This window comes from Nothobranchius furzeri, chromosome 5 (genome assembly GCF_043380555.1).
Source record: "Nothobranchius furzeri strain GRZ-AD chromosome 5, NfurGRZ-RIMD1, whole genome shotgun sequence".
Taxonomy (NCBI): domain Eukaryota; kingdom Metazoa; phylum Chordata; class Actinopteri; order Cyprinodontiformes; family Nothobranchiidae; genus Nothobranchius; species Nothobranchius furzeri.
Genome location: NC_091745.1, coordinates 67,402,009 through 67,428,070, shown reverse-complemented (window position 1 = coordinate 67,428,070; position 26,062 = coordinate 67,402,009). Strand labels below are relative to the sequence as shown.

General features: G+C 40.7%; 3 protein-coding genes across 3 annotated transcripts; 1 reads left to right on the top strand and 2 right to left on the bottom strand.

Moving 5' to 3' along the window:
• Window positions 1–231: 231 nt before the first annotated feature.
• On the bottom strand, window positions 232–10,806 carry LOC107379270 (uncharacterized). The gene is made up of 13 exons (XM_015949958.3): window positions 10,304–10,806; window positions 8,649–9,014; window positions 6,796–7,152; window positions 3,630–3,995; window positions 2,997–3,362; window positions 2,363–2,716; window positions 2,248–2,265; window positions 2,077–2,140; window positions 1,952–1,995; window positions 1,697–1,847; window positions 1,392–1,505; window positions 643–710; window positions 232–404 (listed from the first exon to the last, which is right to left on the bottom strand). Exons 1-13 carry the CDS (start codon window positions 10,688–10,690, stop codon window positions 381–383), a joined length of 2,679 nt encoding a protein of 892 aa, XP_015805444.3. The 5' UTR covers window positions 10,691–10,806; the 3' UTR covers window positions 232–380.
• Window positions 10,807–12,992: 2,186 nt separating this feature from the next.
• On the bottom strand, window positions 12,993–17,745 carry mettl25b (methyltransferase like 25B). Its single transcript, XM_054740955.2, has 9 exons — window positions 17,402–17,745; window positions 17,139–17,257; window positions 16,772–16,988; window positions 16,606–16,668; window positions 16,334–16,471; window positions 14,164–14,897; window positions 13,790–13,974; window positions 13,605–13,690; window positions 12,993–13,077 (listed from the first exon to the last, which is right to left on the bottom strand). Exons 1-8 carry the CDS (start codon window positions 17,531–17,533, stop codon window positions 13,605–13,607), a joined length of 1,674 nt encoding a protein of 557 aa, XP_054596930.2. The 5' UTR covers window positions 17,534–17,745; the 3' UTR covers window positions 12,993–13,077.
• Window positions 17,746–17,944: 199 nt separating this feature from the next.
• Window positions 17,945–23,586, top strand: isg20l2 (interferon stimulated exonuclease gene 20-like 2). The gene is made up of 4 exons (XM_015949956.3): window positions 17,945–18,029; window positions 19,146–19,947; window positions 20,083–20,283; window positions 23,428–23,586. The coding sequence occupies exons 2-4, from the start codon at window positions 19,276–19,278 to the stop codon at window positions 23,527–23,529; spliced, it is 975 nt and encodes a 324-aa protein (XP_015805442.3). The 5' UTR covers window positions 17,945–18,029; window positions 19,146–19,275; the 3' UTR covers window positions 23,530–23,586.
• Window positions 23,587–26,062: the final 2,476 nt, after the last annotated feature.

Genomic DNA, 26,062 nt, shown 5'->3' with positions numbered 1-26,062 from the left:
GAAGTAGGTTACACACACTGATAAAAGTTGTTTTGATGTCTAAAGTCAGCTCATGACCTCCAACTGGATCACTGTTGGCATGTTTCCACTCATCCTTTGCCTGCAGCTCTATCTGCTGCTGAACACAAGTATAGCTCTAGAAACGTGATGTGTTATTAACCAACAGGCCCCAGATTCCTGCAGCCATCCAATCAAAATAAAGTAAATATACGTTACACTCTGAAACATGGCATCATTTAGAAGATTTATTTTATTTTTTTCCCAGTAAAAAAATATGAACTCATAAGAAATTTCTGGCAATTCAAAAACAAATAGTCATAACTGATTCCTGGGGTTACAATAAAATGTTTCAGTTTAATTTTGAGCTTCTTTGATGATCCTCAGATTATTGTTGACTTCATGAACTAAAAGGGACAAAAATGAAAACCTCTGTTAGCATAGCAAAGCGTAGTCTCTAGATAAACCAACATGAATTAGAAAGAGGATTTTTTAAATATTCTAACATGTAATAAACCTGATTATAAACAGTTCATTTACCTGCTGTTACTTATTCTGTGGTTAGTGTCATTTGCACACAGAACAATGTTTAGACTGCTGCCACAGAAAATAATTAGGACTAGAAAGAAAATAACACAAACGTACCTGTTTGAATGAAAAGCTGGCAATTTTACAGTCACAGGACAAATTCAGCAGATGGGAATTAAAACGATCTGAAACAGGAAAAATATGTTCAAACTAGCTGGAATCAACCTAAACGTATGGTTATAAAAACATATCTTTATGTTTTGATCAAATATAATATATAAATTATATATAAATAATTTATATTGAAAGCTACAAGAAATACTGTGTGTGTGTGCTTGTTAGTGTGCCTCAAGGCAGCTGTGGCGACTGTAGCTCATCACTACCAGCGTGTTTGTGATGTAAAGCACTTTGGTGGATTATAGAAGAAGGCACTACAGACACAGGCCATTTACTACTTATTTTGTGTGTGCATGTGTTCGTGAGTGTGCGTTTTGTGAAAGAAAATAAAGGAAACCATCTTTTATATAGCTCCTCTCAAAAATCACAAGGCGCTTCACAAAAATGAAAAATCTAAAATATAAAAAAAGATTTTAAAAATGATTAAAAATATGTTTAAAGTAAGAAAATATATTAAAAAAAAGTGTGATAAAAAATGAATATGAAAGAGGGGAACCAGTGGATCACGGGAAAGGTAGAAAGAGCAGAATAAGGAGAGGGGTGGTCATGAAGGTCACCCAAAAGCCAGCTTGAATGGGTGAGTTTTCAGCTGCTTTCTGAAGGAGACCACTGCGCATGTGCATGATTGTATGTGCATGTGTGTGAGTGTACTTTTTGTACCAAAGTGCTCTTCTGGAGGTTGTGAATACCTTTGAGAATTTGAAGTTTTGTCAGAGCTGCCACATATTTGTCGTAGTCGATCCCACCCTCGGCGCTGTACTCATACCACAGAGCTCTGAAGGTTTCCTCGTCCAAATCAAAATCTGCAGGAAACAAGAAGCAGGAATGTGTGCAAATGAAAAAAATACACAGACGTTACAACAAATTAGGAAATTTACTGCAGATCTTTTTGTGATGCATAAAAACACAAATCAGCTGATTTGCTGTTCAATTAAACAGAATAAATTATTGGGAGTAAAGTTGGGATCTTTTCTAAATTCTTACGCTTTCCTACCATGATCAGCGACAGCCTTCATCAGTTGTGGTTTTGTGACAGCATTAGGATCTCTGCTGTTGTAGTTCCCCACATATTCTCTCCTGATCACAGCCACGTGATGCTCCAGTTTGAAAAACTCCACCACGTCCAGGTCTCCTGTTTTATCAGCCTAAAAATTTCTCGTTAAGCAGTTTAAAACCTTTCACAGAAGAAAATTAAAACAACATAAAAATCCAACAAACCGATCTAAACCACTCGTCCACTGAAGGATACGTCCATGAGAGTTAACAGCAGGCGTGCCGTCTTCAGAGATAGGGCTGTGGTTCAAAAACAAACAAAAGTACAGAAATCATTGTTGTGTAAATCAATTTATTAAATAAGTAGAAGATAAAACTGACATTTGCCATGAACAGTGTAGCCGCCAGCATTTAGTTTAGCAAGGACGCCTTCTGCTCTTAGCATCTGCAAACAGGAACAAATAAAATCAGAGCATGAAAGGAAAAGTAAAACAGTTAAATCGTTTATGCAATAATTGTTCAAAAAGCTCAATTCTTAAAGACCAAACTTACTTCCTTCCTGTCGTCTTCCTGTAAAAGATGACATTGGTCAATTCAAACAGATATCTCAGAACGTTACTGTTATAATGTTACTAAATGAACATCTGATTTAGTTTAAGTCACTCACGGAAACACACATTTCCTCTGGGAAAGTGTAACACTGCAGCTCATCTGGCCAGAAGACTCCAAAGCTGTTGATCAAACCTTCACAGTTCCTTTTGGCCTTTTCACAGAGCGACCTGCAGGGCGGCTGCACCTGCCCCTCCACACACTGGGGGGCGTAAACTCTGCAGAGGAACAGCTGAATGTCCGCCGGGCACATGGTCTGCGCCAGCGAGCTGAAAAAGGACATCTTGCTGACCGCTTCGACTTGACTCGTGTGTCCCAGAAGGTTGGGAAAGACGGTCTGGTTGTAGGACAGACCCTGGCACATCGGTATGGTGATGGGCTCGCAGATTGCCCCGCTGCTGCTCACGCCGTACTGCGGACACAACAAGCTCATTAGCTGACTCGTTTCAGGGAAGCAGCTGGAGTCTGCAGCAGATTTGTTTAGCTGTGGCTGCAAATTTAGATAAACTAGGCTGTGCCAGTAAAACAAAAATCAAACCTCAAGAATATTTATTTAGTTTTCAGATTTCAACATTCAGACCAAGTTTAGATTTCAAAACCAGACTATTGTTTTTTATCTTTCTCTTTGTTTTGGTGGGTTTAGATCCTGTAACAGTCCCAGATTTAACCAGTCAGAGGAAAATCAGACTCACTTGTTCACATGAATTTGTGGTAAAAGCTTCACACTTGAGGTTCTCGGGCCAGTTCAGACCAAACCTGTTCATCAGCTGCTCACAGCCCGACCGAGCCTGCTCACATAGGGTCCTGCAGGGAGGCTGTGCTTTTCCTGACACACATTTGGGAAAGTAGGCAGAGCACAGGAACAGCTTCAGATGAGGTGAGCATCCATACTGCACAAGTGGCAAAAACACACTCAGAGCCCGGTTAGCCTCCTCCTGGGTGTTGTGACCGAGAGCGTTGGGCAGCAAAGTGTCTGAGTATGGCAGGTCTTTGCAGAAAGAAGTGGTGATGGGCTGACATGTTAATTTGGATGATTCAGTAGGGCCGGGGATCAAAGCCTAGATTCATGGAAACACGTCATTAGATTATGAACAAAGTCGCTCAGTTTGATCTTGCTACTGAGAATAACGACTGAACTGTGCTGTTTTTAACATATTTAGAGGGATGAAGATGGATTTCCCCTTTAATGAGCTTTTTTAATCATTGCATTTAGTTTTGAACTGTAAATTTGAAAAAACAATGCTTTTTCATGCTTTTTTCATCTCCCGATGACAGTATATGTAATAACATTTAACATATTTCAGATAAACGGATACTGAACTTACGTCTTCACAAGACTCTGTGGTAAAGGCTTCACACTTCATGCTCTCAGGCCATGGGACGCCAAACTTGTTCATCAGCTGCTCACAGCCGGCTCGAGCCCGCTCACACAGCGTTCTGCAGGGAGGCTGAGGCCTTCCTGAGACACATTTGGGTGTGAAGACCGAACACAGGAAGGGCTTAAGGTCAGGGGAGCATTCCACTTTTACAAGAGGAAAATACTGATGCACCTCCAGGCCTGCATCTTCCTGAGTTCTGTGACCTAGAATATTTGGCAGGACGGTGTCTGTGTAAAGCAGGTCTTTGCAGAGCGGGACGGTGATCGGCTGACATGTTCCTGTTGGGGCACGTGTGACAGTTACTGTTTGACCCTGGAGATGCAAAAAGAAACAAAAACAGTTAGTGAAAAATGCTCTGCTATTCTCTTTGTAATTTACCAAAGAACTGGTGGCCTTCAACCTAATATAGGACGTCTGGTCATGATCTATTAAGATGTCCAAATCTCCCCTTCACATCAAATGAAATGCATTATTATTTATTTTTTCTAGATTTTTCTCATTAGCTGTTCAGGTGTGATATAAATCAACTCAAGAGAAGTTAAACTGTTTTTAAAGTGTAGTTATTGTATTTTTCTGCTCAACACCTTCCTGCAGCATGCATCAAAACCAAAGCTTATTAAGACGAAACAGCTGTTGTGTTCTAATTTACAATTGCTTTTATGGGACAGTGATGGGGCAGTAGTGTCAAAATATGTGCACTCAGTTCTAAAGTAAAGGACTAAAACTATTATTTTACTAATTTAGTGGATCGAGTGTTGTAAGTTTAAGGTGTGCAATACCTTCTGCTGCCAGTGGTGGCAGTAGTAAACAGCTTTAATCAAAAAGGTCTTTCATATTTTAATGCAGTCAGTAGCGGTTTTAGGCACGGGCAGACAGGGCAGTTGCCCGGGGCGGCATTTTTTCATGACACAAAAGGGGCGCACAAGCGCTGAGTAAAAAATAGAAAAGAAAGAAATCTGCGCCGCACCGAGGTTTTCTATTCTATCTGTCGTATCACAGAGTCTGGATTGGAAACAGCAAGTTGGCGCCCCTGCAGCTGCAGGCGCTCCTGACTGAGAGGGTTCAGGGTTATTTTAATGTTGATGGTTCAGGTGCACCGTGTGTGTAAGAATAAGAGGAAGGGGAGGGGTGCGGCGGGGTAATTCACCTCTGGGTCTTTCCCAAATGAAATGAGCAGAAAGGGGCTGAATCAACTGTATTAACATGGCTAAAGTCAATCACATCTTGATGTTCTTCGATTTAACGCACATTTCATTCATAATATCATAAACACAGGCCTATCATTCTTTCAGGTTTTTCTGAATTGTGTGAAATGGTCGAATAAAAAAAGGAAAAACAAAACGATTTTGTGGTCACCCCCCCCATCAAGGTCAAATTGTTTAGTCCTGACTAAAGGAAACTTACTGAGTCAAGAGCCAAACAGAAGAGATGAACATAAAAAGGCTAAAACCACCAGGTGCCTGATTCAGGAAAAATAAAAGAAAAAAAGAGGAGAAAGATAAAGGTATGTACACTCTCAGGATGCATGTTTTCAATTTTTTGAACCAGTTAACTGGGATTTTAACGGTTAACTTCGGTCAACTAATTGCTAACACAGCTAATAGGGCTGAAATATTGAAACGAATATTCAAATGGTTGAAAAAATTCCTTGAATCGTTTTTCACTGATTCAAACTAGGATTTGTTAGCCCGTGGCCTGCCTGAACAACAACAAACACATGTTGATCATGTTCACATAATAATAAAACAACTCTACAAGCAGAAGAAAACTCCCCAGTCACCACTAACTATCCTGTTTATTTATTGCAGATGGCTGCACTGATTATTTGTTCTGTAAAAGTTGGCATTTTTAGGTAGTCTACAGGGGGCTCAAAGGGGGCCTCGCCCAGGGAGTAAATCCATGTAGAACCGCCACTGAATGCAGTGGTCTGTAGTAATGCCTTGTAAGTCGTACTCTGGGTAACACCCATGTCAGGAACTGGAAGATTGCCAGATCAGACGGCAGGATTTGGAGTTTTATTTCCTCATATTTGGACATCTAACCTCTAACTGGATAACAGCAACATGACTCTACCACTGACTCCTTTTCCTTTGCAACGTTGATGTTTTATCTCCACAAATAACACAAGTTAACAGTTAGCTTCTACTAGCCTTCGCCATTGCAAATTTAAGTGGGTGAGCCCATAAATGTTACGTGACTGTGTGACGTAGATCCGTCAGGCTTTTCAAATCCTAGAGTTTCACCATCTATTTTCAGTTTGATGCTGAGGCAGGAGATCGGCGTAGGAGACCATTATTTAATGTTCAGCCTGCGTGTTAAACTTAGAGAGACCAATTTTAATCAGAAAAAAATAATCATTAAAATGGGTTTTCATTGAAACAAACCTTTACTGAATTTGCACTCATCTTTTCTACGATGGTAAGATGCAAATACCTAATGTCCCTGTTTTATTTATTTATTTTTTGTTAATTAAACAAATAACCTGATAATCAGATATCTGACAAAACTCCACTGTAAGATTTCTAAATCAGAAAAAAATCTAAGTAACATTTTCTTCAGTTCATTTATGCAAACAATTGGTCATATTATGCAGTTATGTGGAACCACAGCTTGTTTCCAGTCATTTTTGTTATCAGCTGTATGGAAGTCCATTTATGCTACTCTAATAAAACATTTGTATCTCAAAATTAAGATTAATAAGTCCAGTTGCCTTCATTTGAATCCTTTGGATTACCATGACCTGGACGACTGAGAACCTTCAACAGCAAATTAAGATTAAGATATCTCATAAGATTTAGAAATATTAGTCTTAATTATGATTTTTTTTCATCAGAGTGGCAGAAATGAGCTTCCATACAGGGTATAATATAATTTTGTAAATTAGTAAACTGTAAATATTCATCAATGAAGCTTTCTTAATGTTTCAAATATTTTCTTGGTTTCAGATCAAATATACAAGAGTGACTTTTCATCTACATCTCAACAAATATGATAAAAAACACATTTTCTAAAGTTGTTGGACTTTTTTTCAGACAGTGTAAAGAAATTCCCTCTAAAATGTAAAAGCAAACACCAAAAACTCTTCTGAAATAAGCTTTACATCAATACTAACCTGAACACAGTTGGACTCAGGCAGAGATTCACACTGGAGCTTTGATGGCCAGGAGAGTCGTTTCGCTCTCAGAGTAGATTCACACTCTCTCTTGACCTTCTCACAAAGAGATCGGCATGGTTTCACCCGGCTGTCATCCCCTGAGCTGCATTCAGGCACAGCCACACGACACATGAGCGTAGCGACGTTTGGAGAACAGGCCGTCTCCACAATCTGACCAATCGGCTGCAGGGTGAAGCCTTGAGCTCCGCTCGGATGAGGACTAGAAGTGTATCCCAAACCTTGACAAAAGCTTGCTGCTATTGGTTTGCAAGTTGTCCTCTCATTAATCCTCATTTGTACCTGTTGAGGAACAATCTGCATACACACAAGCATCAATAATAAAAGCTTCATGTTTCTTAAAAAGCAGCCTAGGACTGTTTCTAAAAACCTTGCTACTATGGTATTCTACTCTTCTCAGGAGGAGGAGTCTGCAAGTGGAAACGGTGCTGATTTAAGACTTCTGGTAAGGTCACAAAACAATACGATGCTCTACGTGCAATAAAAACCACAGCAGGAGCACTAGCCTGAGAAATTCCAGCCCAAGTGACCACAATCCTTGTAGCACAGAGGACATCTGGTTACGATTGAGTGCTCTCTGAGTCGCCCGGCGGCGGGGGTGATGGAGGAATGGGCGACTTTATTGTGCCAGCTTGAAGTTGGCACAATAAACCAGGAGATTTATTGTGTTGGATTTTTATTGTTTTACTAAAAATTACAAACTCATTCCTGTTTAAAAAATGTCTGACCAAAAACATTTCCCTTGTTTATGGCTGTTTACTTTCCAGAAAGCCTTGATTTAAAAATAAATTCTGGATGACCAATGTGATTTTTAAAGAAAACTATTAATGCAAGAATTTAATACATAAAACTCTGAGAAATTTCTAAGTTTTAGTCGCCTTTTCTTGTTAAAGCCAGAGGCACCACGTGCCAGGAGGCAGGGCAGGTGATCGCTTAGGGCCCGCTCTAAGGACTGACAAAACTTACAAGTCAGAACCACAACAGGAAGGAGACAGAAAAATGTTGTCATTTGACAGCAGCGTTGGCCATTTCACACTGCCTGACAGGGACCTCCTCTTCCTTACCAACTGCTCTCCCGTTCATTTCCTCATCAGTACACCCCACTCCCGCTCTGATTATCTTTGTAGGTGAATCAGGCCGCTAACTCCCTCCCAGCTTCCTATGGGTGTGTATTTGCAAGAATTTGGTGATACGATATATATTACAGTACAGGGGAGACAATACAATAGGATATGACGTATGATGTATCGCGGTAATAAAAACCAGAAGATATTTACAACTTTTAAGGCTGAATTTATCTGGAAAACACTCAATGAAAACTCTGAAAAGCTGCTTAAACCTGCATGTTTTTATTATTGTGGGCCTATCTGTATTATTAATATGATCAGAGCCACTACAGAAGGCCCAAAGAGCCTGAGTTATGTTGTGGTAACTTGAGAGGAACTGTAAAGTAGTAAAGCTTTTGCTGTATGCTTCTTCACGTTGAATTCAAATAAAATACATACAAGAAATATATGATGATAAAAAGAATAATAATTTTATGTATATGTAACAGTGATGTTGGGGCCAAAAGGCAGAATATACGTTATTTTTTTCTCATTACATTGGAACTTCACGTCCCACATTGAGTAGTCTCTGTCCCACATTTGACAAGTTGGGATCTGGTCACCCTACATGAAACACTTACATGAAATATCACAATTTTTCAGTGCATCGATATTATCTTACATCCCTACTTCCTAGTCTTTGACGGGCAGCTTAACTTTGCAGCACCACTGGTTAAACAGACTTACCTGCTCACAGGACTCAGTGGTAAAAGCCTCACACCTCACAGTTTCAGGCCACTGGACGCCATAACTGCTCATCACTGACGCACAACCAGACCGGGCCTGTTCACACAGAGTTCTGCAGGGAGGCTGAGGTCTGCCTGAGACACATTTAGGGGTGTAGACTGAGCACAGGAAACGTTTCAGATGAGGGGAGCATCCCACTCTTACAAGCGGGGCAAACTTCTGCATCTCCGTGCCTGCCTGCTGCTGAGTGCTGTGCCCTAAAGTGTTTGGCAGGATGGTCTCTGTGTACGGCAGGTCGTTACAGAGAGGGACAGTGATTGGCTGACATGTCACAGGGGAAGCTTGAGTAACGGGGATTACTTGGCCCTGGAAGGAAAGAAAAGCCAAAATTACAGTTTGATTTATCTACAAAAAAAATAGTTTGAATTTAAGTTGTTTTAAAAAACTTTTTTATATTAAAGTTCAAAATAATACATGAAAAAGTCATTTATATACTTATCTCTTGTAATTAGCCAGAAAATAAAGACTGGCCCTCTTTTTCCTCACTTGTATCCCTGACTTTGCTACACATTGATTTCCTCCTGAGGTAACTATAGATTTGACTACTTTTGCAGACTGTAACCAAGTCTAATAAATTAGCCTGTTTTGCTCAGATCTGTTGAGATTCAACAACCAGCACATATGAGCTAAACAAAAGCAGAAATGCAGTAAACACAGCAACAACTAATCATCCGTCTGTCTGGTTGTCCATTTTACAGCAACAGCAGCAACAACTGTTGATCATCCAGCTCCTTCTGGGAGATCAAGACCCTTTCAGGCCAGCTGGGAGATAAAATGTAGACAGGGAGCCCTAGGCTGGCCCCGCAGCCTCCATCCAGATGGTCCATTAAAGCTTTGGGTGTCTCTGGGGTATCCTGAACAGAGTGAAGGTTGAGCAGACCTGCTGTTGTCCTTTAGGATTGCTGAATTTTTTTACTTTACCCTAAGACTCAGCTGGGAGTAAGCTCTGCTTATTTACAGAGGAAACAAATAATTTGGTGTTTTGTTCTTTAAATCCGAGTTTATGGCCGTGCACATGATAAACATGAGGTTAAGGATGAATAGAAAATCTAAAAGAAAGAGTTTTGAATCATAACTCATCCTCTTCACCACAAACTGCCTCAGAGGAGCTGTTACATAAATCCTACTTCTCGTCAGTCCTAGTATATCCCTGTCATTATTTTCCAGCAAACAATCGTGGCTTAAAAACCGAAAACACAGATCTACATTCCAGATGCACTGCAGTTTCCCAGTCTTGCCAAATACAGAAACAATTGATGTGATTATGCAATTTTCATGCCAGATGTGTTTAAATTGCCTCTGTAAAAACAGGAGAGTAAACATGGTTTGTTTAAATCAAATGCATGAATTTTAGCTGCAGAAAACAAGGTTTTTAACTTGTTTATTTTTAAATGTGGTCCCTCCAACATGAAACTTGACCCTAGTTTGTCATTTTGCAGGAAAATGTGGTGGGCATGTAAATCAAAGCTGCACTGGAAAGTGTTTCGCATGGATGCAGCGACTCTGCAGATTCAGCAACACCATAAAACTCAATGATTTTTATTTTATTCCATAAAACATGTTTATGTGAGGCAAAAGCTTCATATTATACCAACCTGAACACAGTTAGACTCTGGTAAAGCGTCACACCGGAGCCTCATAGGCCAGAACAACCACTTTGCCCTCAGAGTGGAGTCACAGTCTCTCTTGACCTCCTCACAAAGAGCTCGGCACGGTTTCTTCCTGCTTTCATTCTCTGAGCCACATTCGGGTACAACCACACGACACATGAGCGTGGCGATGTGTGGCGAACAAGCCGTCTCCACCATCAGACCAATCTGCCGCAGGCTAAAGCCTTGGGCTCCATTTGGAAAGGGAGAGGAAGTGTATCCCAGACCCTGACAAAAACTTGCTGTCACTGGCTTGCAGCTCGTCCCCTCATCACTCCGGGTTTGTCTCTGCTGCAGGAGCAGACACACAACCAGCAAAAACAAACGTTTCATGGTGCGCAAATGCAATCCTGGACTGATGTTTGGTACTAAGTGTGCTGTTTTTCCTAAGGAGGTGGGGTACTAATCCGCAAATCCCCCCCCCCACACACACACACACACACACTCCCCCACCCCAAAGAAAGAGTAAAGATTTAGGGAGACTTGTATGGTCATTCATCAAGAAGATGCTGAAAACAAAATGTGTAGCAAGCACGTCTCAGAGCTGAAGCTTTCGTCTGAGGAATTCAATCCGAGGCGTCTGTGGCGCGCACATCTGGTTGTGATAAAACGCTTTGTGTGAGGACTTCTGTCAGAAATCTGAATGGAAACTAATTTCAATTACCTGGTTGGCTTGCATCTAAAATTTAATTAAATGCATTAAATTATGTTTATTTATAAAACACAAATTTACAGCCAGAGTCAAAGCAAAAGCAAAAAAGTTCAGTTTATATTAAGATGCAGCTACCAGATTTTATCCCATTTTATTTTTCAACTTTTACCATCTATTCACATTTTGTTTGTAACTCATCCAAGTAGAAGCAATCAAATTTTGAAATGATCAATACTTAGGGGAGTGTCTATTTTATTGACAGGTAGCAGGTCGGTGTTAGCGTTAGCACTAGCGGATTGCCCCTGCTTGCTCCAAGGACGGCCTCAGCCTCGGACTCACGTAAAAAATGTTACAAAGTCCCTCAATCGCTGTTTTCCGGCTAAAAGCGCCCGCCAAACTGTAAGCTCTTGTTAGCTCAGTTAGCTCGTAGCAACATCAGCTCAGAATTTGATGGGTATCAATCATCTCCCCCCACATTCAGAGCCTCACTCTGAGCTCCATTTTTGTATTTTTCCAGGAGTGACAAGATACATGACGCAGCCAAGATGGTGGTGGGAACTGCTCACTGTGCTTGAATTCAGCTCTTCAGAAACCTACAGGTGATTGAACCATCGACATATGGCTTGAACAGAGGGTTTGTTTGTTTGTTGTTATGCTAATTGTAAAGCACATTGAATTGCCCTGTGTTTGAAACGTGCTACATAAATAAAGCTGCCTTGTCTTATATTAACAGCCAATGGTTTCCAGTGGTTCTCAATCCTGGTCTTGCAGGGCCGGTTTCCAGCATGTTTTAGTTGTTTCCCTGCTCCAACAACTTTGATTCTATGTTTGAATCACCTGTTCAGCAGCTCATTAAGCTACAGAAGCTTGCTAATCACCTGATTGAAATCAGGTGTGTTAAAGCAGGTAAACAACTAAAACATGCTGTTTGCCTCCAGGACCTGGTTTAGATTATCGGGATCCTACGTCATTCCCATCTACTTCCGATCCCTGGGCCCCTTACAGCCCCCCCCCCCCCCCCCCCAAAAAAAAGCTTCATTCACTTCTGTTCATCTTTATTTGGGTCAGGAGACCCATGAGCCGACTGGAATGGGATGAAACTTGGGACCCTCTTCAAATGCTACTTTTCTCAAAGAATCATGGATTCGCCAACAGTGTTGGGAGGTATAGTTACTTTTACCAGGAACGATTATTCATTACTTTTTAAATAAGGTAACTCAGTTACCATTACCCTAGCGCATTTATCTGTAACCGCTCTTAAAAATGGGTTTGGAACAATATGAATTTCTATCAGTTTGGTACAATTAATGAATTAAATTGTGAATAAATGCTACTCAGTTGGCAAAATTATTTTTATTGTAGCCCATAACAAAGGTGTTTATCAAAAGAGAAATTTAGAGTTATAAGCATTTTTATCTGAACAGCCACCAAAAATACATACAGCACTCCACCTACCCACAGCGATAAACAGTAAAAGCTGAGTAACAAATTCCCTTTAGCTAAATAAAGTTTTAGTTTTGTCAAATCAATTGCACACATATGCTGTATGAATGCTAATGAGTGAAAATAGCACGGTGGTGTACAGCTTTAATGGAACGCAGACGTTACAGTTGAACAATGTTTGTTTATATTTTGGAGCGGTTTTGTTATTTTTACATTTTACTCATTTATATCGTCTTTCTAATGATTTGCTGGTATGAGTTGAATAAATTAGTATACTTTGTGCTGAGTTCAAGATTATTTTTAATACAGCAATGAAATTAGGTTTTAAGAGCATTAACAGGAGTATTTTTTATTGATGTTCTTTAAAATACAAACAAAAAGTTACTTTTAATAGTAATGCATTACTCTTTGGCATATGTAATCAACAAATTAACTGAAGACCTTTTTGAATAAGGTAACTAGTAACTGTAACTTGTAACTGTTTTCAGTAACTGGCACTGAAGAACCTGAAGAAATCTAATTATTAAAAACAAATCAGTGTCCAAAAACAGAAAACACATTTTATTTTAGAAATCACAGAAATGTGAGGTTGCACAATCCAGACGGGATAACAAAATCTGTGTTTCTGTCAACAGAATGAAAAAAAAAACCTGTCAGATTTGTGAAACAGTAATAAAATTTCATCACATCCAGAAAATGCACAAAACAAAACAGAACATTTTCTATTTATCTTGATGTGCTTAATTAAATCCATTTCTGCTTTCCCTTTGTGCCTCACTATGTAAACATGACTGATTCAGCATTTTGTGGATTTGTAAAAGAAGACTTGGTTTGGTTTAAATGCCATCTAGTTTATAAAAACCACATGTGCTGCTGCTGATTCCACTTAAAGGAAAATTTCATTCTTTGTGGTTTGTGCACAAAAAAGATGTTTGACTCAGAAAACTCCCATTAAATGAACACAGTAAAACAGAGGAAAAATATAATTTAAAACAAGACAAAAGAGTGCATAACACCCCCCCCAAAAATTAGGAAAAACTGCATGATTAGCAGGTAAAAATACACGAATACATGGAACTTAATGGGCCAGCAGCCAACCTAATATTTTATATTAGCTCGACTGATAAATAAAACTGTGAGTTTCTGCTTTACTTATCTGGACGGCTTCAGGGCTACCAGCACAAAGTTTCTGGGAGAAAAGTTTGGGTTGAAGAGAGGAACGAGCCGACTCTCCACATCTGCATGGAGAGAGTTAACGCTTCAGTTAAAGGAGAGTCAATAAGAAAATAAAATGTTTGAGCAGAATGAAACATTTATTTCCTTCCTGACCAGCTCACCGTTCTCTTGCAGGTAGATGATCCTGTCCAGCAGCACCAACGTCTCCACCACAGGAGCAAGCAGCAGAGAGAGGCTGAAGTACACCACTACCTTGTTCTGATGCTTCAACATGGCCGCCACTCGCTCTGGGTCCAGAGGTAGATCAGGAGGCAGGCCGACCCGAGCCAGACCCAAACAGGCGTATCTGGAAAAAGACAAAAGTGTTTCATGCTGACCTCAGAAGACCCGACGTGGAAGGGGAATTAATGATTAACCCTTCTTAGGTTATAACCTGCAATATTATTGTAGGATTTATAGATAAAATAAACATTTCAGGACTTTTTTTATATCTATTAAACTAGTGGCTTGGCTGGAAGCTGCAGGGTTAACTCACTCTGTAAAAGATAACAAGTGGGACTTCTTTATGGTCTGGATTCCAGCCCTGTGGAGATCTGGTCTCGTATCTCTGATGAACGTCTCCAGCATCGCTCGGTAACAGTGCGACCTGAGCAACTCACTCTCCTCCCGGAGCCTTCTCACATAGTCCTCCAAAGCGTGACATGCTCCCTCTCGTGCCTTATAGGACAGTTGGTGTCCAGACAACCCTCGCACCCAGGAGCTCATCGGGTAGCCGAACGATTCATGGCCTGAGGGGAGCAGATCGGGAGCGGTGACCAGTCCTGGAGGAGTGGGACTCTCTTTGGTTGTGATTTTCATGTAGCAGCATGCCACAGAGGTGATGCCACGAACATGTGGGCAGCTGACAAAGAGGCGGAGGAGGGTGGCACTGAGATCACCACAGGCATGCAGACCAGTCAGGACAAAGTCATTGGATCTTTGTAGATGGCTTTCGTCTGGACTTACACCTTCCTCATGAGCAGAATGATTAAGAGACCCTGCAGACGGGTCCTCTTCAGCATCGTTCTGATGTAAATCCTGGGACTGTCCGCCACATAAACGTGAAGGGTGAGCCACATCAGAACATATCTTTCTGTTGCACAGAGTAACGGGATCATCGCCAACATGATCTGGTGATTTTAGCTGCTGTATAAAAACTTCCCATGATTCTTTGGGGTTCACCCAACCAGCCACATGACGAGGAATGGGCAGAGCTTCGGGTCTTAGTTTCTAAAAGGAGAAAGAGTATTGTTATTATTCAAATGAACAGAAAATCTTACTTTTACATCTGGTTTTATGGATAATTTATGCAAAAAAAAAATCATTAAAAAGAAATTCATGCAATTTATAACTTTTGACATTATTTATTTAGCTTTAGTTTACTTTAGATGACTTAATGGTGCATTATGTATGAATGAAGTAAGAATGACATCCTGTGGTCACATTTGGGTTCAGCAGTCCATTTTCAAAACAAAAAAGTGACGCTCTCGCTCCTGTTCCTTGAGTTTTACGGCTGTTGCCAGCTCCGGTTCAGCACCAGAAGATTGTAGATGACAAGCGAAGATGAGTCATTCACACTAAGTTGAAAAGTAGATAAACACAGTAATATCCAGTTGTTGGTAATTGAAAAAGTAGATTGAGATACTTTAAGACTTGACTATTTGCTTCTAATTCACCGCTAGAATTGTTAGCTCAACATTAGCCTCTAACTTTAATTGATATTGGAGTGAAAAAAAAATGTTGTGGCTTCTTGGGGTTACAAGAAATAACTTCTGGGTTGCTCCAGTTTACTGGCTTAGTCTTTAAGAAATGCTGCTGCATTTTCCCAGCTGGTGTTGAATTACAAATGCTGGCGCTGCAGAGTTAGCTGTGTGACAACTCGGCAACCCTGTGGGTTCACAGATTGTAAACAGACTCAATCCCTTTTTGGCCATTTTGAAAGGAGAAAAAAAACTGACAACCCCCATGCAGGCTGAGAAGGTAATCTGTTGCAATGCAACCTTCCTTCCAACATGAATGAGACAGACGCGTCCAATCATTACCTTAACCACTTATTCCTCATTAGGGTCTCAGAGAACTGGTTCCTAAACTCCAGCAGTCACCGTGTGAGAGCAGGGACACCTTGGACAGGTCTCCACTCCATCACAGAGACAAATAAACCATTCACACACACACTAAGGCTAAATTTAGAGTCTCCAATTAATGTAACATTAAAATCTTTGGCCTGTGGAGAAAAACCAGAGCACCCACAGAAAACTCACGCATGCAAAGGGAGAACATGCCATCTCTTCACAGAAAGGCCAGTCGGAATGGAACCTGCAACCTTCTTGCTGTATAGCAGCAGACATACCACTACATCACCATGCAGGCTCCCTTAAATATATGACAAAAAAAAAAAAAAGATCCAACACCAGATTCTTGGCACCATTAGTTTGTTTTTGAGTTGTTTGGCAATAAATTCACTAAACCTGTTCTGTCGTTGTAATGTTTGTAAAATGAACCTTGCTGCCCTCTGGTGACTTAAATCAGCAACTACAAGTTCAATCATCTTCAATTTGAAGAATCATAACTGCATAATGAAACCATTAGAAGCCTATAATAAATGTAGGCTAATTTCACATTTTTGGATGAGATGACAATGAGAATAAATTTAGCAAATGACCAACCTTTTTATGTTTTTCCTTCTCCAGGACCCAAAGTAACTCACCATCGAATCTGGAGGCCATAGCAACAAGAGTAGGATCAGCCTCGATAGCGGTCACAGACAGTCTGAGCCCAAAGGACAGGAAACGTGTTAGGTGACCCTGTGTAGAAATAAACATTAGACATGATGCTAAGTTCATTTTGAGAAGATTTACACATTTGGCTCATGACACACAATGTAGAAATATAAGATACAGAATGATTAAAATGCTACTAATAGAGGATAAAGTAATACCTGCCCAGAGCCCACATCCACCACCCTCCTACAGCCAGTCTGTTCACAAAGTTGTTTAACCAGCTGTGGAACAAAACAACAACTCAAAACACTCAATAAAACAACAACTAAACATTTTATAACCACTTCATAGAGAAATAACTACAGCCAACAAGGATTCCTGTACCATGCCAAGTTTTCGGATCTCATGCTGTTTCTTGGGTTTAACGTGTTTTCTGAATATGTGTCCCAGCAGGGAGCTCTGGCTGTGGTTTTCCAGGAACTCATCAGGCTTCTTCGGCTCAGCTACGCTGCCTCGATCACACCTGGGTTCTCTGGGAAACGTCAGGGCATGAGCGGTGGCACGGAAAGCCAAAAGAGACAGGGGCCACACCGAAGGATACCTGCAATCACAAAGTCTCTGGAGTCATCTCAATACATCAATTGTATTAATAATCAATGACAGTTAATACATGTTGTCCTAAAGCTCCAATGTAATTATAAATTAAGTTAATTTGAAGGTGATTTTGAAGCTGATTATATTCCCGCATTACCTTCTATTATTATTAGCAGCATCCAGTAATAAGTCTGCTATTTGTGGAAATGAAAGGTCCTGCAGCACAGCCTGCCAGGTTTTGGGTAGCGTGTCCCACAAATTTTCAGAGAAGAACTCCTGAAAAACGAGTAAGAAACAGTTCTTTATTCTAAAGCTCCATTTCCTTTGTAGATCATTTGTGTGCACTGTGCATGGTTTTGTCATCTTATCTTTATATCCTGATATTTCAGATTATAAAGATATGCAGGAGTTTATACGTACAATGATAAAGGAGTCGCTCAGGTGGCTGTACTGAGACAGAAAAGTAATGAGTCTGTTCGCCAGCTCTTTTTGTTGCTCCGAAGAAAAACTCGATGTAAACACTTCCACATTTTCTAACTGCTCTTTTGACATGGGACTTGTTCACAGCTAATGCTACCATGCGTTAGCTTATAAAGGCGTCGTTCCTGCTCCAGTTAAAATTATAACTATATAAATACAACTACAGTGTTACCAATTGGTTAAATACCGCAGAAAATGTTTTAACGTGAAGGAAAGGCTAGCAGCACGCTAACAAGAACCCCTGAGGCTAACTTTCAACCGCTTTCAACTGCAGACTGAATGCGTTCACTTGTTCCTCGTAATTTGTTGTTTCAATTTTATTTTTACATATAATCAGTGATCAACCAACAGCTAAATAAATAAAATGCACATACGTTTGGACTTTTTGATGATTTTAATATTTTGCTTCGAAATAAAGGTTAAAAATGTAAAAACAAAGAGGAAATCTAGCCCCACGTTTAACAATAATTTGACGTAAAATCTAGCGTCCCGACGCTATGGATAGTCCCTGAAGGCAGCATATCCCGGATATGGTTCGTTATTGTGAACTGTTCGAGACGTGCAGCAGGTCTTGTTTTGAGTTTTTCTTTGTTATTTCTGTAGCTTTCCTCATAAATAATTTGTTAGTGACTCACGAGAGTGTTAATTCAGACCGAGCCCTATTTTCCGTTCGGTTACCTTCATTTGCAGTTGTAACGATCGCCAGTCTTGGCTTAGCTAGCTAACATTAGCTTTGGTAAACATTAGTTCCGTTGAGTTAACAGTGGTCAAGAGTTAAGCTACTGCACAGTAACAATATTGTCATGCTTACGATAATAAGCGCTTTATAATACTTAACTAGGAAAACAGCAACCAAAGCTCCAAATATACAACGGCAAGGTAAACATAACGTCTCCTGCCGGTGTTCCACCGTTATACGTTGTCCCGTCGGGAATTGCTTCCCCACCCGTCTATACGCTCTATTTCAGTAATCAAGGCGTGCTCAAACGTACGGGTTTTGGTTTAGAAGAATAACACTCTCAGAATAAGTACCTCATTGATAAACAAGTCATTTGTACGTGTACTTGACACGTTTTGCAACATTTTTACCGGTTGAACAGTAGAAACCGTCCATGATTGCGATGACCTGTCATTGTTTCAGGAGCTAAAAAATCGATAAAACTGGCATTACTGATTCAAGTTGTCAAATAAAATGCCTAACGGAGTTTGCAACAAAAGCAAAACTGAAGGAGAAACAAGTTACTTGAAGCTGTGTCAGTGCTAAAAAAAATCAGGGTGAAAGACCAGCTTTAATAGTCTGATCTAGAGCTCAGTAAATATGCTAAATTTGAGCAGACAGCGTTTATGTTGTGGTACATACTTAAAAATTACCTTAGGTTAAAAGCAGTGGGCCACCGTCATGCGTATTTTATGGTTTCTCTGCTTCAGCACACCCGTTTTCAGTTAGCGGCTGATTAACAAGCCTCTGAACAGGTGGCACAAGAGGCACTTAATGGCCAGGATTTGACACCATTGACCTGAAGAATGAGTGCAAAAGGGCAGAGTGATTAGAAACTGAAATCAATTTAAAAAAACCGGGAAAATCTGAGCAAAACCATGGTGGTGAAAATATATAATGGCTACAATATGGTTTTTCAATAACCGGTTTTGTTTTATTTATTCATTTATTTATTTGTTTTTGCAGGGTGTTGCATTTGACCTGGCTTCATCTGATAGCAACCAGAATACAAAGAGAAGGGACCTGTTGAGGCTGTCTGAATAAGAATATCTTTGTGCACAGTCGTAAAAAGGAAAACGTTAGATTTGATGTTAACATGTCAGATCTCACGATCCACATTAGCTCATCGAATGACACCTCACAAAGAGGTCCTCCAGCAGAAAAGGGGAAGAGGAAAAAGAAGCCATTCCATAAAAAAAAGCAGTACTTACAGGCAAAGGGATACCTGAAAGGTAAACAAAATCACAACCACTTTAGGAAAGACTGGGGATACAACCAAACTCACCACCAGAATGGAGCAGGCCCAAATAATCCACAACTTCCCACACTCGCACAAATTAATAGTTTACCACCTAATTGTGCCACCACTGTAAGTGCCTCGAAGTCTTCAGCATCCTCTCACAATCTCCCGTCAATGAGCTTCACTGTGAAAAACGATGGTAGCTATGTAAAGCCAAAGAACTCTATGAATGCAAACAGAGCTGCAGCGGTCCCTGGGCCTTCAGCATCAGGCAGCCACAAAGCCACAACAGCATCAGTGGGGAACCCCACAAAATACCTCGCCATTGACTGTGAGATGGTGGGAACGGGACCCAAAGGCAGCATCAGCCAGCTCGCACGCTGCAGCATTGTGTCGTACGATGGAGACGTGATCTATGATAAGTTCATCAAACCTTCCATGCCTGTCACTGATTATCGCACCAGATGGAGCGGGATTCGACCAAGAGACCTCGAGAAGGCCATGCCTTATGCAGAAGCCAGGAAGGAGGTGGGGAAACAAATCATTAACAGAAAAAGTTTATTTTTTTCCCAACATGTCAACATAAAAACTATCTGATTAATTTTTTTTGTTGCCACTTGAGCTGGACTCCAGTGAACAAGAAACAAAATTTGATCTCCACAGATTCTGAGGCTGCTCATGGGGAAGATCGTTATTGGCCACGCCATCCATAATGACTTCAAGGCCCTCAGTTATACCCACCCCTCTGCCATGACGAGGGACACATCCCGAATCTCGCTCCTTAATCTGAAGGCAGGTTTTGGTGAAAGAGAATGTGCATCGCTGAAGAGACTCACCAAAGCCATCTTCAATCGGGACATCCAGGTATGCAAATTTAGTTGCTATGCTAATCAGAGAATAAAACACAGGTGGAGACCTCAGGAAGACATCAGGCGGACTTCAGGGTCTGAGACAATCAGTTGTGGTTCAGAGACAATATTCTGCAGAATTTGGTAACGAGGCACAGTTTTCACTCAGTCTGCTATTAAGACATTTTTACCTACGGTTCTGATCATTGCAATGCTGGCCAAGTCACTCATCTCAACACGCCTGGACAATACAAAAATGAGCAAAGAGGTGTAGAGCAGAATTTTGAGGATCTCAGTCCGCCATTGCTCGCAGCTACAAGCTAATGGAGGTTTACGGGTGCTTTTAGCCAGAAAAATGCAGTTGAGCGACTAATGTGAAGCATGCATCAACTCACCGAGTTGTTGGATGCTGTAAACTAGACTTATCAAACCTAAATTATTTTTTTGAACCAGGCTGTAAACATGTTTATTTCTGCCATGAAGTTGATATTTTTAATATGAGAAGCAATAAGAATTAGCTTTATTTTGGAGCCAGCACCTAGTGGATGAGAGGGGAACTGCAGTTTTTGTCACTTCCTGGTTAACCTCACTTTCAGGCCCAATCCCAATACTTGCACTACGCCCTATGGTCCTCTGTGAAGTGCACTTGGTGGAAGTGCGCAGTAAGGCTTCAAATGCGTGGTACAAGTGTGCAAATAATTACCGAATTGGGACAGTGAGCATTGCGTCGTCGACCGCAACACATCCTGGGATGCTAGTTGCTGAGCTGCTTTTAAAAAAATCTTTATTAACAACTTTCAAACTATCATACAGTTATTTGAAGAAAAAAAAATTACATTCATTGCTGCTTTTTCTGAAACATTCAGAGCACCAATTAATTGTCCTAAAACAAACTACTTTCATTTGAAAATACATATTTTCAGAAAAGACACTTGACCCTTTTCCCCCAAAGCAGTGGATTGTGGGTAATACCCTTCGCCAAAGTCTGCAATCAATGCGAACTTGGGTGAGGTGTGGATCAAGGGTGCAAAGGGGGTGTGATCAACTTCTGCACTTGAGAATCGGGACACCCTGCGCACTTCCTGTGTGTCCAAGCTGCTCACGTGCAGCCGCCCTACTACATGCCCACTCGACCCCATTCCGACTAAGCTGCTCCAAGCTATTGCTCCTACAGTAGCCGCAGCAGTCACACATGTGATCAACGCTTCACTGACATCTGGCACATTTCCCACCTTTCTCAAGCATGCTCAGGTTAAACCGCTGCTAAAAACCCATCTCTTCCTCCAAATCATGTGGAGAACTGCCAACCTATCTCTCTTCTCCCTTTTCTGTCCAAAATCATTGAAAGGGTGGTTTTCAAGCAGATCACAGAATACCTCTCACAAAACTGTCTGCTTGACCATTACCAATCTGGGTTCAAAAAGGACCACTTCACTGAAACTGCTCTGTTAGTAGTGATGGAATCCTTAATAGAAGCTAGAGCGACAGGCAAATCCTCAGTGCTTATCCTGCTCGACTTATCGGCTGCAGTTGACACTGTCAACCATGGCTTCCTTTTGTCCACACTCTCGAGCATGGGCATCACAGAGAAAGCACACACCTGGTTTGAATCGTACCTCACAGGACAGTCATTCAGTGTATCTTGGCTTGGACAATCCTCTACCGTGCACCATCTTGCCACAGGAGTCCCCCAGGGCTCTGTACTAGGACATTCGATCACATGGCTTCTCCTACCACTGCTACGCAGACGACACCCAGCTCTATCTGTCATTTCCACCGGACGACCACACTGTCTCTGCATGAATATCAAACTGTCTCTCTGACATATCAAAATGGATGAAATCCCACCATCTCCAACTCAACCTCTCTAAAACTGAACTACTTGTCATCCCAGCAAAACCATCCATACAGCACAATATCTCAATCCAAAATGACTTCCTATCTCTCACTCCTTCAAAGGCAGTTTGAAATCTGGGTGTTGTGATTGATGAACACCTGACCTTTAAAGATCATGTTGCCTCTGTTGCTCGTTCATGCCGCTTTGCGCTGTATAACATATGAAAGATCAGACCATACCTAACACAACATGCCACCAAGCTCCTGGTGCAATCTACTGTCATCTCCCGCCTCGATTACTGCAATGCTTTTCTAACTGGTCTTTCAGGCTGTACTGTGAGACCTCTTCAAATGGTCCAGAACGCAGCGGCGCGTCTGGTCTTCAATCAGCCAAAAAGAGCACACGTCACCCCTCTGTTCATTGAGCTCCACTGGCTACTGCTAGCTGCACGCATCAAATTCAAATTGCTAACACTAGCATACAAAGTCAGAGATGGTACGGCTCCCATCTACCTGAATCCTCTTGCAAAGGCTTCGTCTCGGCCCGGCCGCTCTGGTCATCTCAGGATCGTCGGCTAGCAGTGCCTACACCACGCTCAGGACAATCCAGACTCTTCTCATGCATCATTCCACAAATTTGGAATGACCTACCAAGCACGACGAGACCAGGGGCTTCCTTTTCAATTTTCAAGAAACTCCTGAAGACCCTGCTCTTCAGAGAGCATCTTCTAAACTAGCTCCCTCCCTGCACCCGTCCCCCTCTCTACTGTCCACTCCTTGTTCCCTCCTCTCCATGATTCATCATGCTGCTTCACTACCACCTACGACTGACTAGAAATTGTTTGTTGTTGTTGTTAGCCTCAAGGGCAACATGCCGATTATCACTTGTAAGTCGCTTTGGACAACAGCGTCTGCTAAATACGTAAACATAAGCTTCCACCCCAGTCGGGATCACGCAATTAAAGGATGCAAGTATGAAAGTGCGAGTACTGGGATTGGGCCTTAAAGGCTTCCCCTTTTTCCAGCTATAATCATAAAAATAGGGAAATAGGGAAAGTGGCTTGAGATGTAATACATAATTTCCACCTCTGGGTGGTGCCTTGGATAAAAAACTCCAGATTTCTGCTTTAATGAATCCACTTGCTACCATGTGATTGGCTGTTTAGCTATTAGCATTAGCAAGTAATTGAACAGGTGTACTTCATAAAGATGCCACTGAATATTATTTATCAAATTGTGAGAATTACATTTGTTAGCATTACCTTTATAAATGTCCCCACCTAGAATCTGCAATTGTGTCTTTTTTTTTTTTTTTGGTCCTCAGAGTGGGAAGAAGGGCCATTCTTCTGTAGAGGATGCTCGAGCCACGATGGACCTTTATAAGGTGGTGGAAGAGGAATGGGAGGGAACACTTCTCCTCAAGTAAATGGACCCTTAATGCCACGTTCGATGGAAAACAAATAAATAACACCAGTTGACCTGCCTGATCATTCCAACATTTCTACATGTTTTAGATATGCTTGGAGACATTAGAGTCCTGAACATCAGAGTTTCCACAAGATGCAGGACTTGTTTGAGTTGTTTTATCTAAAATAAGCAAGGATTTGTTGGAAATTAATGTAATCAATCAGAAAGTTAAAGTGTGTTTTAGCATAGGAAAAGTTTCAATCTACAATACTTATGCAGAGTAGCTGATAATCACATCTAAGTGAGTCTGATGGGACTATTTTGTACCGTTTTCTACGTGGGAGGTGTTGATGAACACATGCATGCATAGATGTTTAAATATTGTTAAAAGAAAAAGTTTAAAAGTTTTATTATGGAAGCTTTTTTTAAAAAAAAGGTGCTTCCCTTTAACCTTTTTTTTCCTCGTTGGAGAAAAATACAAATAAGCAAAACATGTTTTTTCAGCTATTTGTGATTTTTCTCAGGATTCACGTTGCGTTCCATGGTGCTTCTCCTACTGGAGGGAGTCGTGTGTTTAACACATTTTTATCATCCAGAATAAAGATGTTCTTTTAAACAAAAACAAGTTATGTCACATGTATTTTTTTATTCCTTCTTGAAAATGATGACTTGCATGTTTCCTTATTTCACCTCTCAAATTATTCTGGCCTTATTGGTTTCAGGTATTAGTCGTATACCTGCTGAGTCTTTGATCGCTGTTGGATCAAACCTCTCCTCACGACACAAACAACTCAAACACACTTTCTAATTTTATTTCTAAATGTCAGTGAAAGTCACACACACACACACACACACACACACACACACACACACACACACACACACACACACACACACACACACACACACACACACACACACACACACACACACCATTGCAAACCTAACCCATCATCTCAATCATCCATTCTGTCTCTTTTCTGGTAACCGTTTTGTCCTTAGAGGTGAACGTATCAGCAGTGCTTCCCTGCTGTGAATTTGACACCGGAGCATTAATTATATACCATGTCACCCCACCCTGCAGAAAGCTGCACCAGGGCCTCGCACGCTGGTGCAGAGAAACCCGTTAAACAGATGGAAATGGTCTGAATCAGCGAAGACTTCAATCTACCAGAACATTCTGGGTCTTTATCTGGAAAAACAGAACTCCTGCAGTCGTGTCATGTGAAAGTGGTTCTAATCTGGATCAGATGTGTGTTCTAAGCAAAAATCTCAGGTACATTTTAGTTCTGGGGGAGTTTTTAGTAGCCTAATTCCTTGTTCTGGTTTCCAGCAGCAGTTTCTTTAACCCTAAAGGTTTCATTAATGCTGTAAGCTAATGAATCTCCTTTAAATTAAATGAACTTAATCAGTAAATTATTATTTTTTGTGTGCAGTTCTGAATGTGCTTTAAAATGCAAAGATTAAGTGACCTGTAGTATTATCAATAGCTTGAAACGCAAACACCTCCATGTCATTAATCCAAACTAGATTTTAAGGAATTTATCATCCCCCGGGGTCGTGTTATTGAAAGTTAGATTGTAGATTTCCTTTCATTCTGTATCGTATATCCCCTTACACACACACACACACGCATGCGCGCGCACACACACACACACACACCATGCAATGTACATATTAGTCATGGCTCAGCAGGAGGTCTATGTGCATAATTCGGTTTTTATTAATGAAGGCCTTTTCATCTGGAGTTTTTTTTTCCATTCTACACATTTTTGCACAGAGAACAAAGAGGTGGAAGCTCTGAGGTTTTATTACACCAGCAGGACTCAGAATTAAGCTTTCGTTATTAGATTGGAAACAAATGTTGATGTTTGGAAATAAACACATTGACACAAAAATACAATAAAATTGAGATTTGAGCATTTTGCTGCACTGGTTCAGTCTTTTGTAGAGATGATTGTGGTTTTCAGTGAGTTTTATGAAATAAAAAATAAAACGTTTTAATAAGAACTTATGTTGGTTGGTTTTTGTTTGTTTTTGCAGATCAACTTACTGGCATGCTTGATCTTAGCCATATAAAAAAATTGGCTTCATTTTTGAAGCATTTTTAATCAAACTTCCTGGGTGACCTTTTTTCTTCTTTGCACGTCTTCTGCAGAAAAACACCACCATTTAAAATCCATTCATTTGAACTTTAAATCACTTTCACCAGATTTTTGCCCTATTAATGAGAGACCTAAACAAATTTGATTATGTGAGAAAAATAATATTTCTCAATATGCCAAATGTCCTACTGTTTTCTCCTGCTGAGAACGAATAGAACTTTGCTACAGTCATAAGATAAACGTAGTAAAAGTTATCTGTAGAAGTTAAAAAGCAACATTTTTGCAGCTACTTGCAGGTTTAATGTCAAGGTCATGCTGGATGAACCCAACACACACTAACAGAACATTTTGCGGGTGTTTTCTTCTTCGGTTTATGACGTCATTATCTGGTAATATGGCTGGGAGTAGAAAAAATCTACAGTTTAATATAGAGTAGGGTTGTTTCAA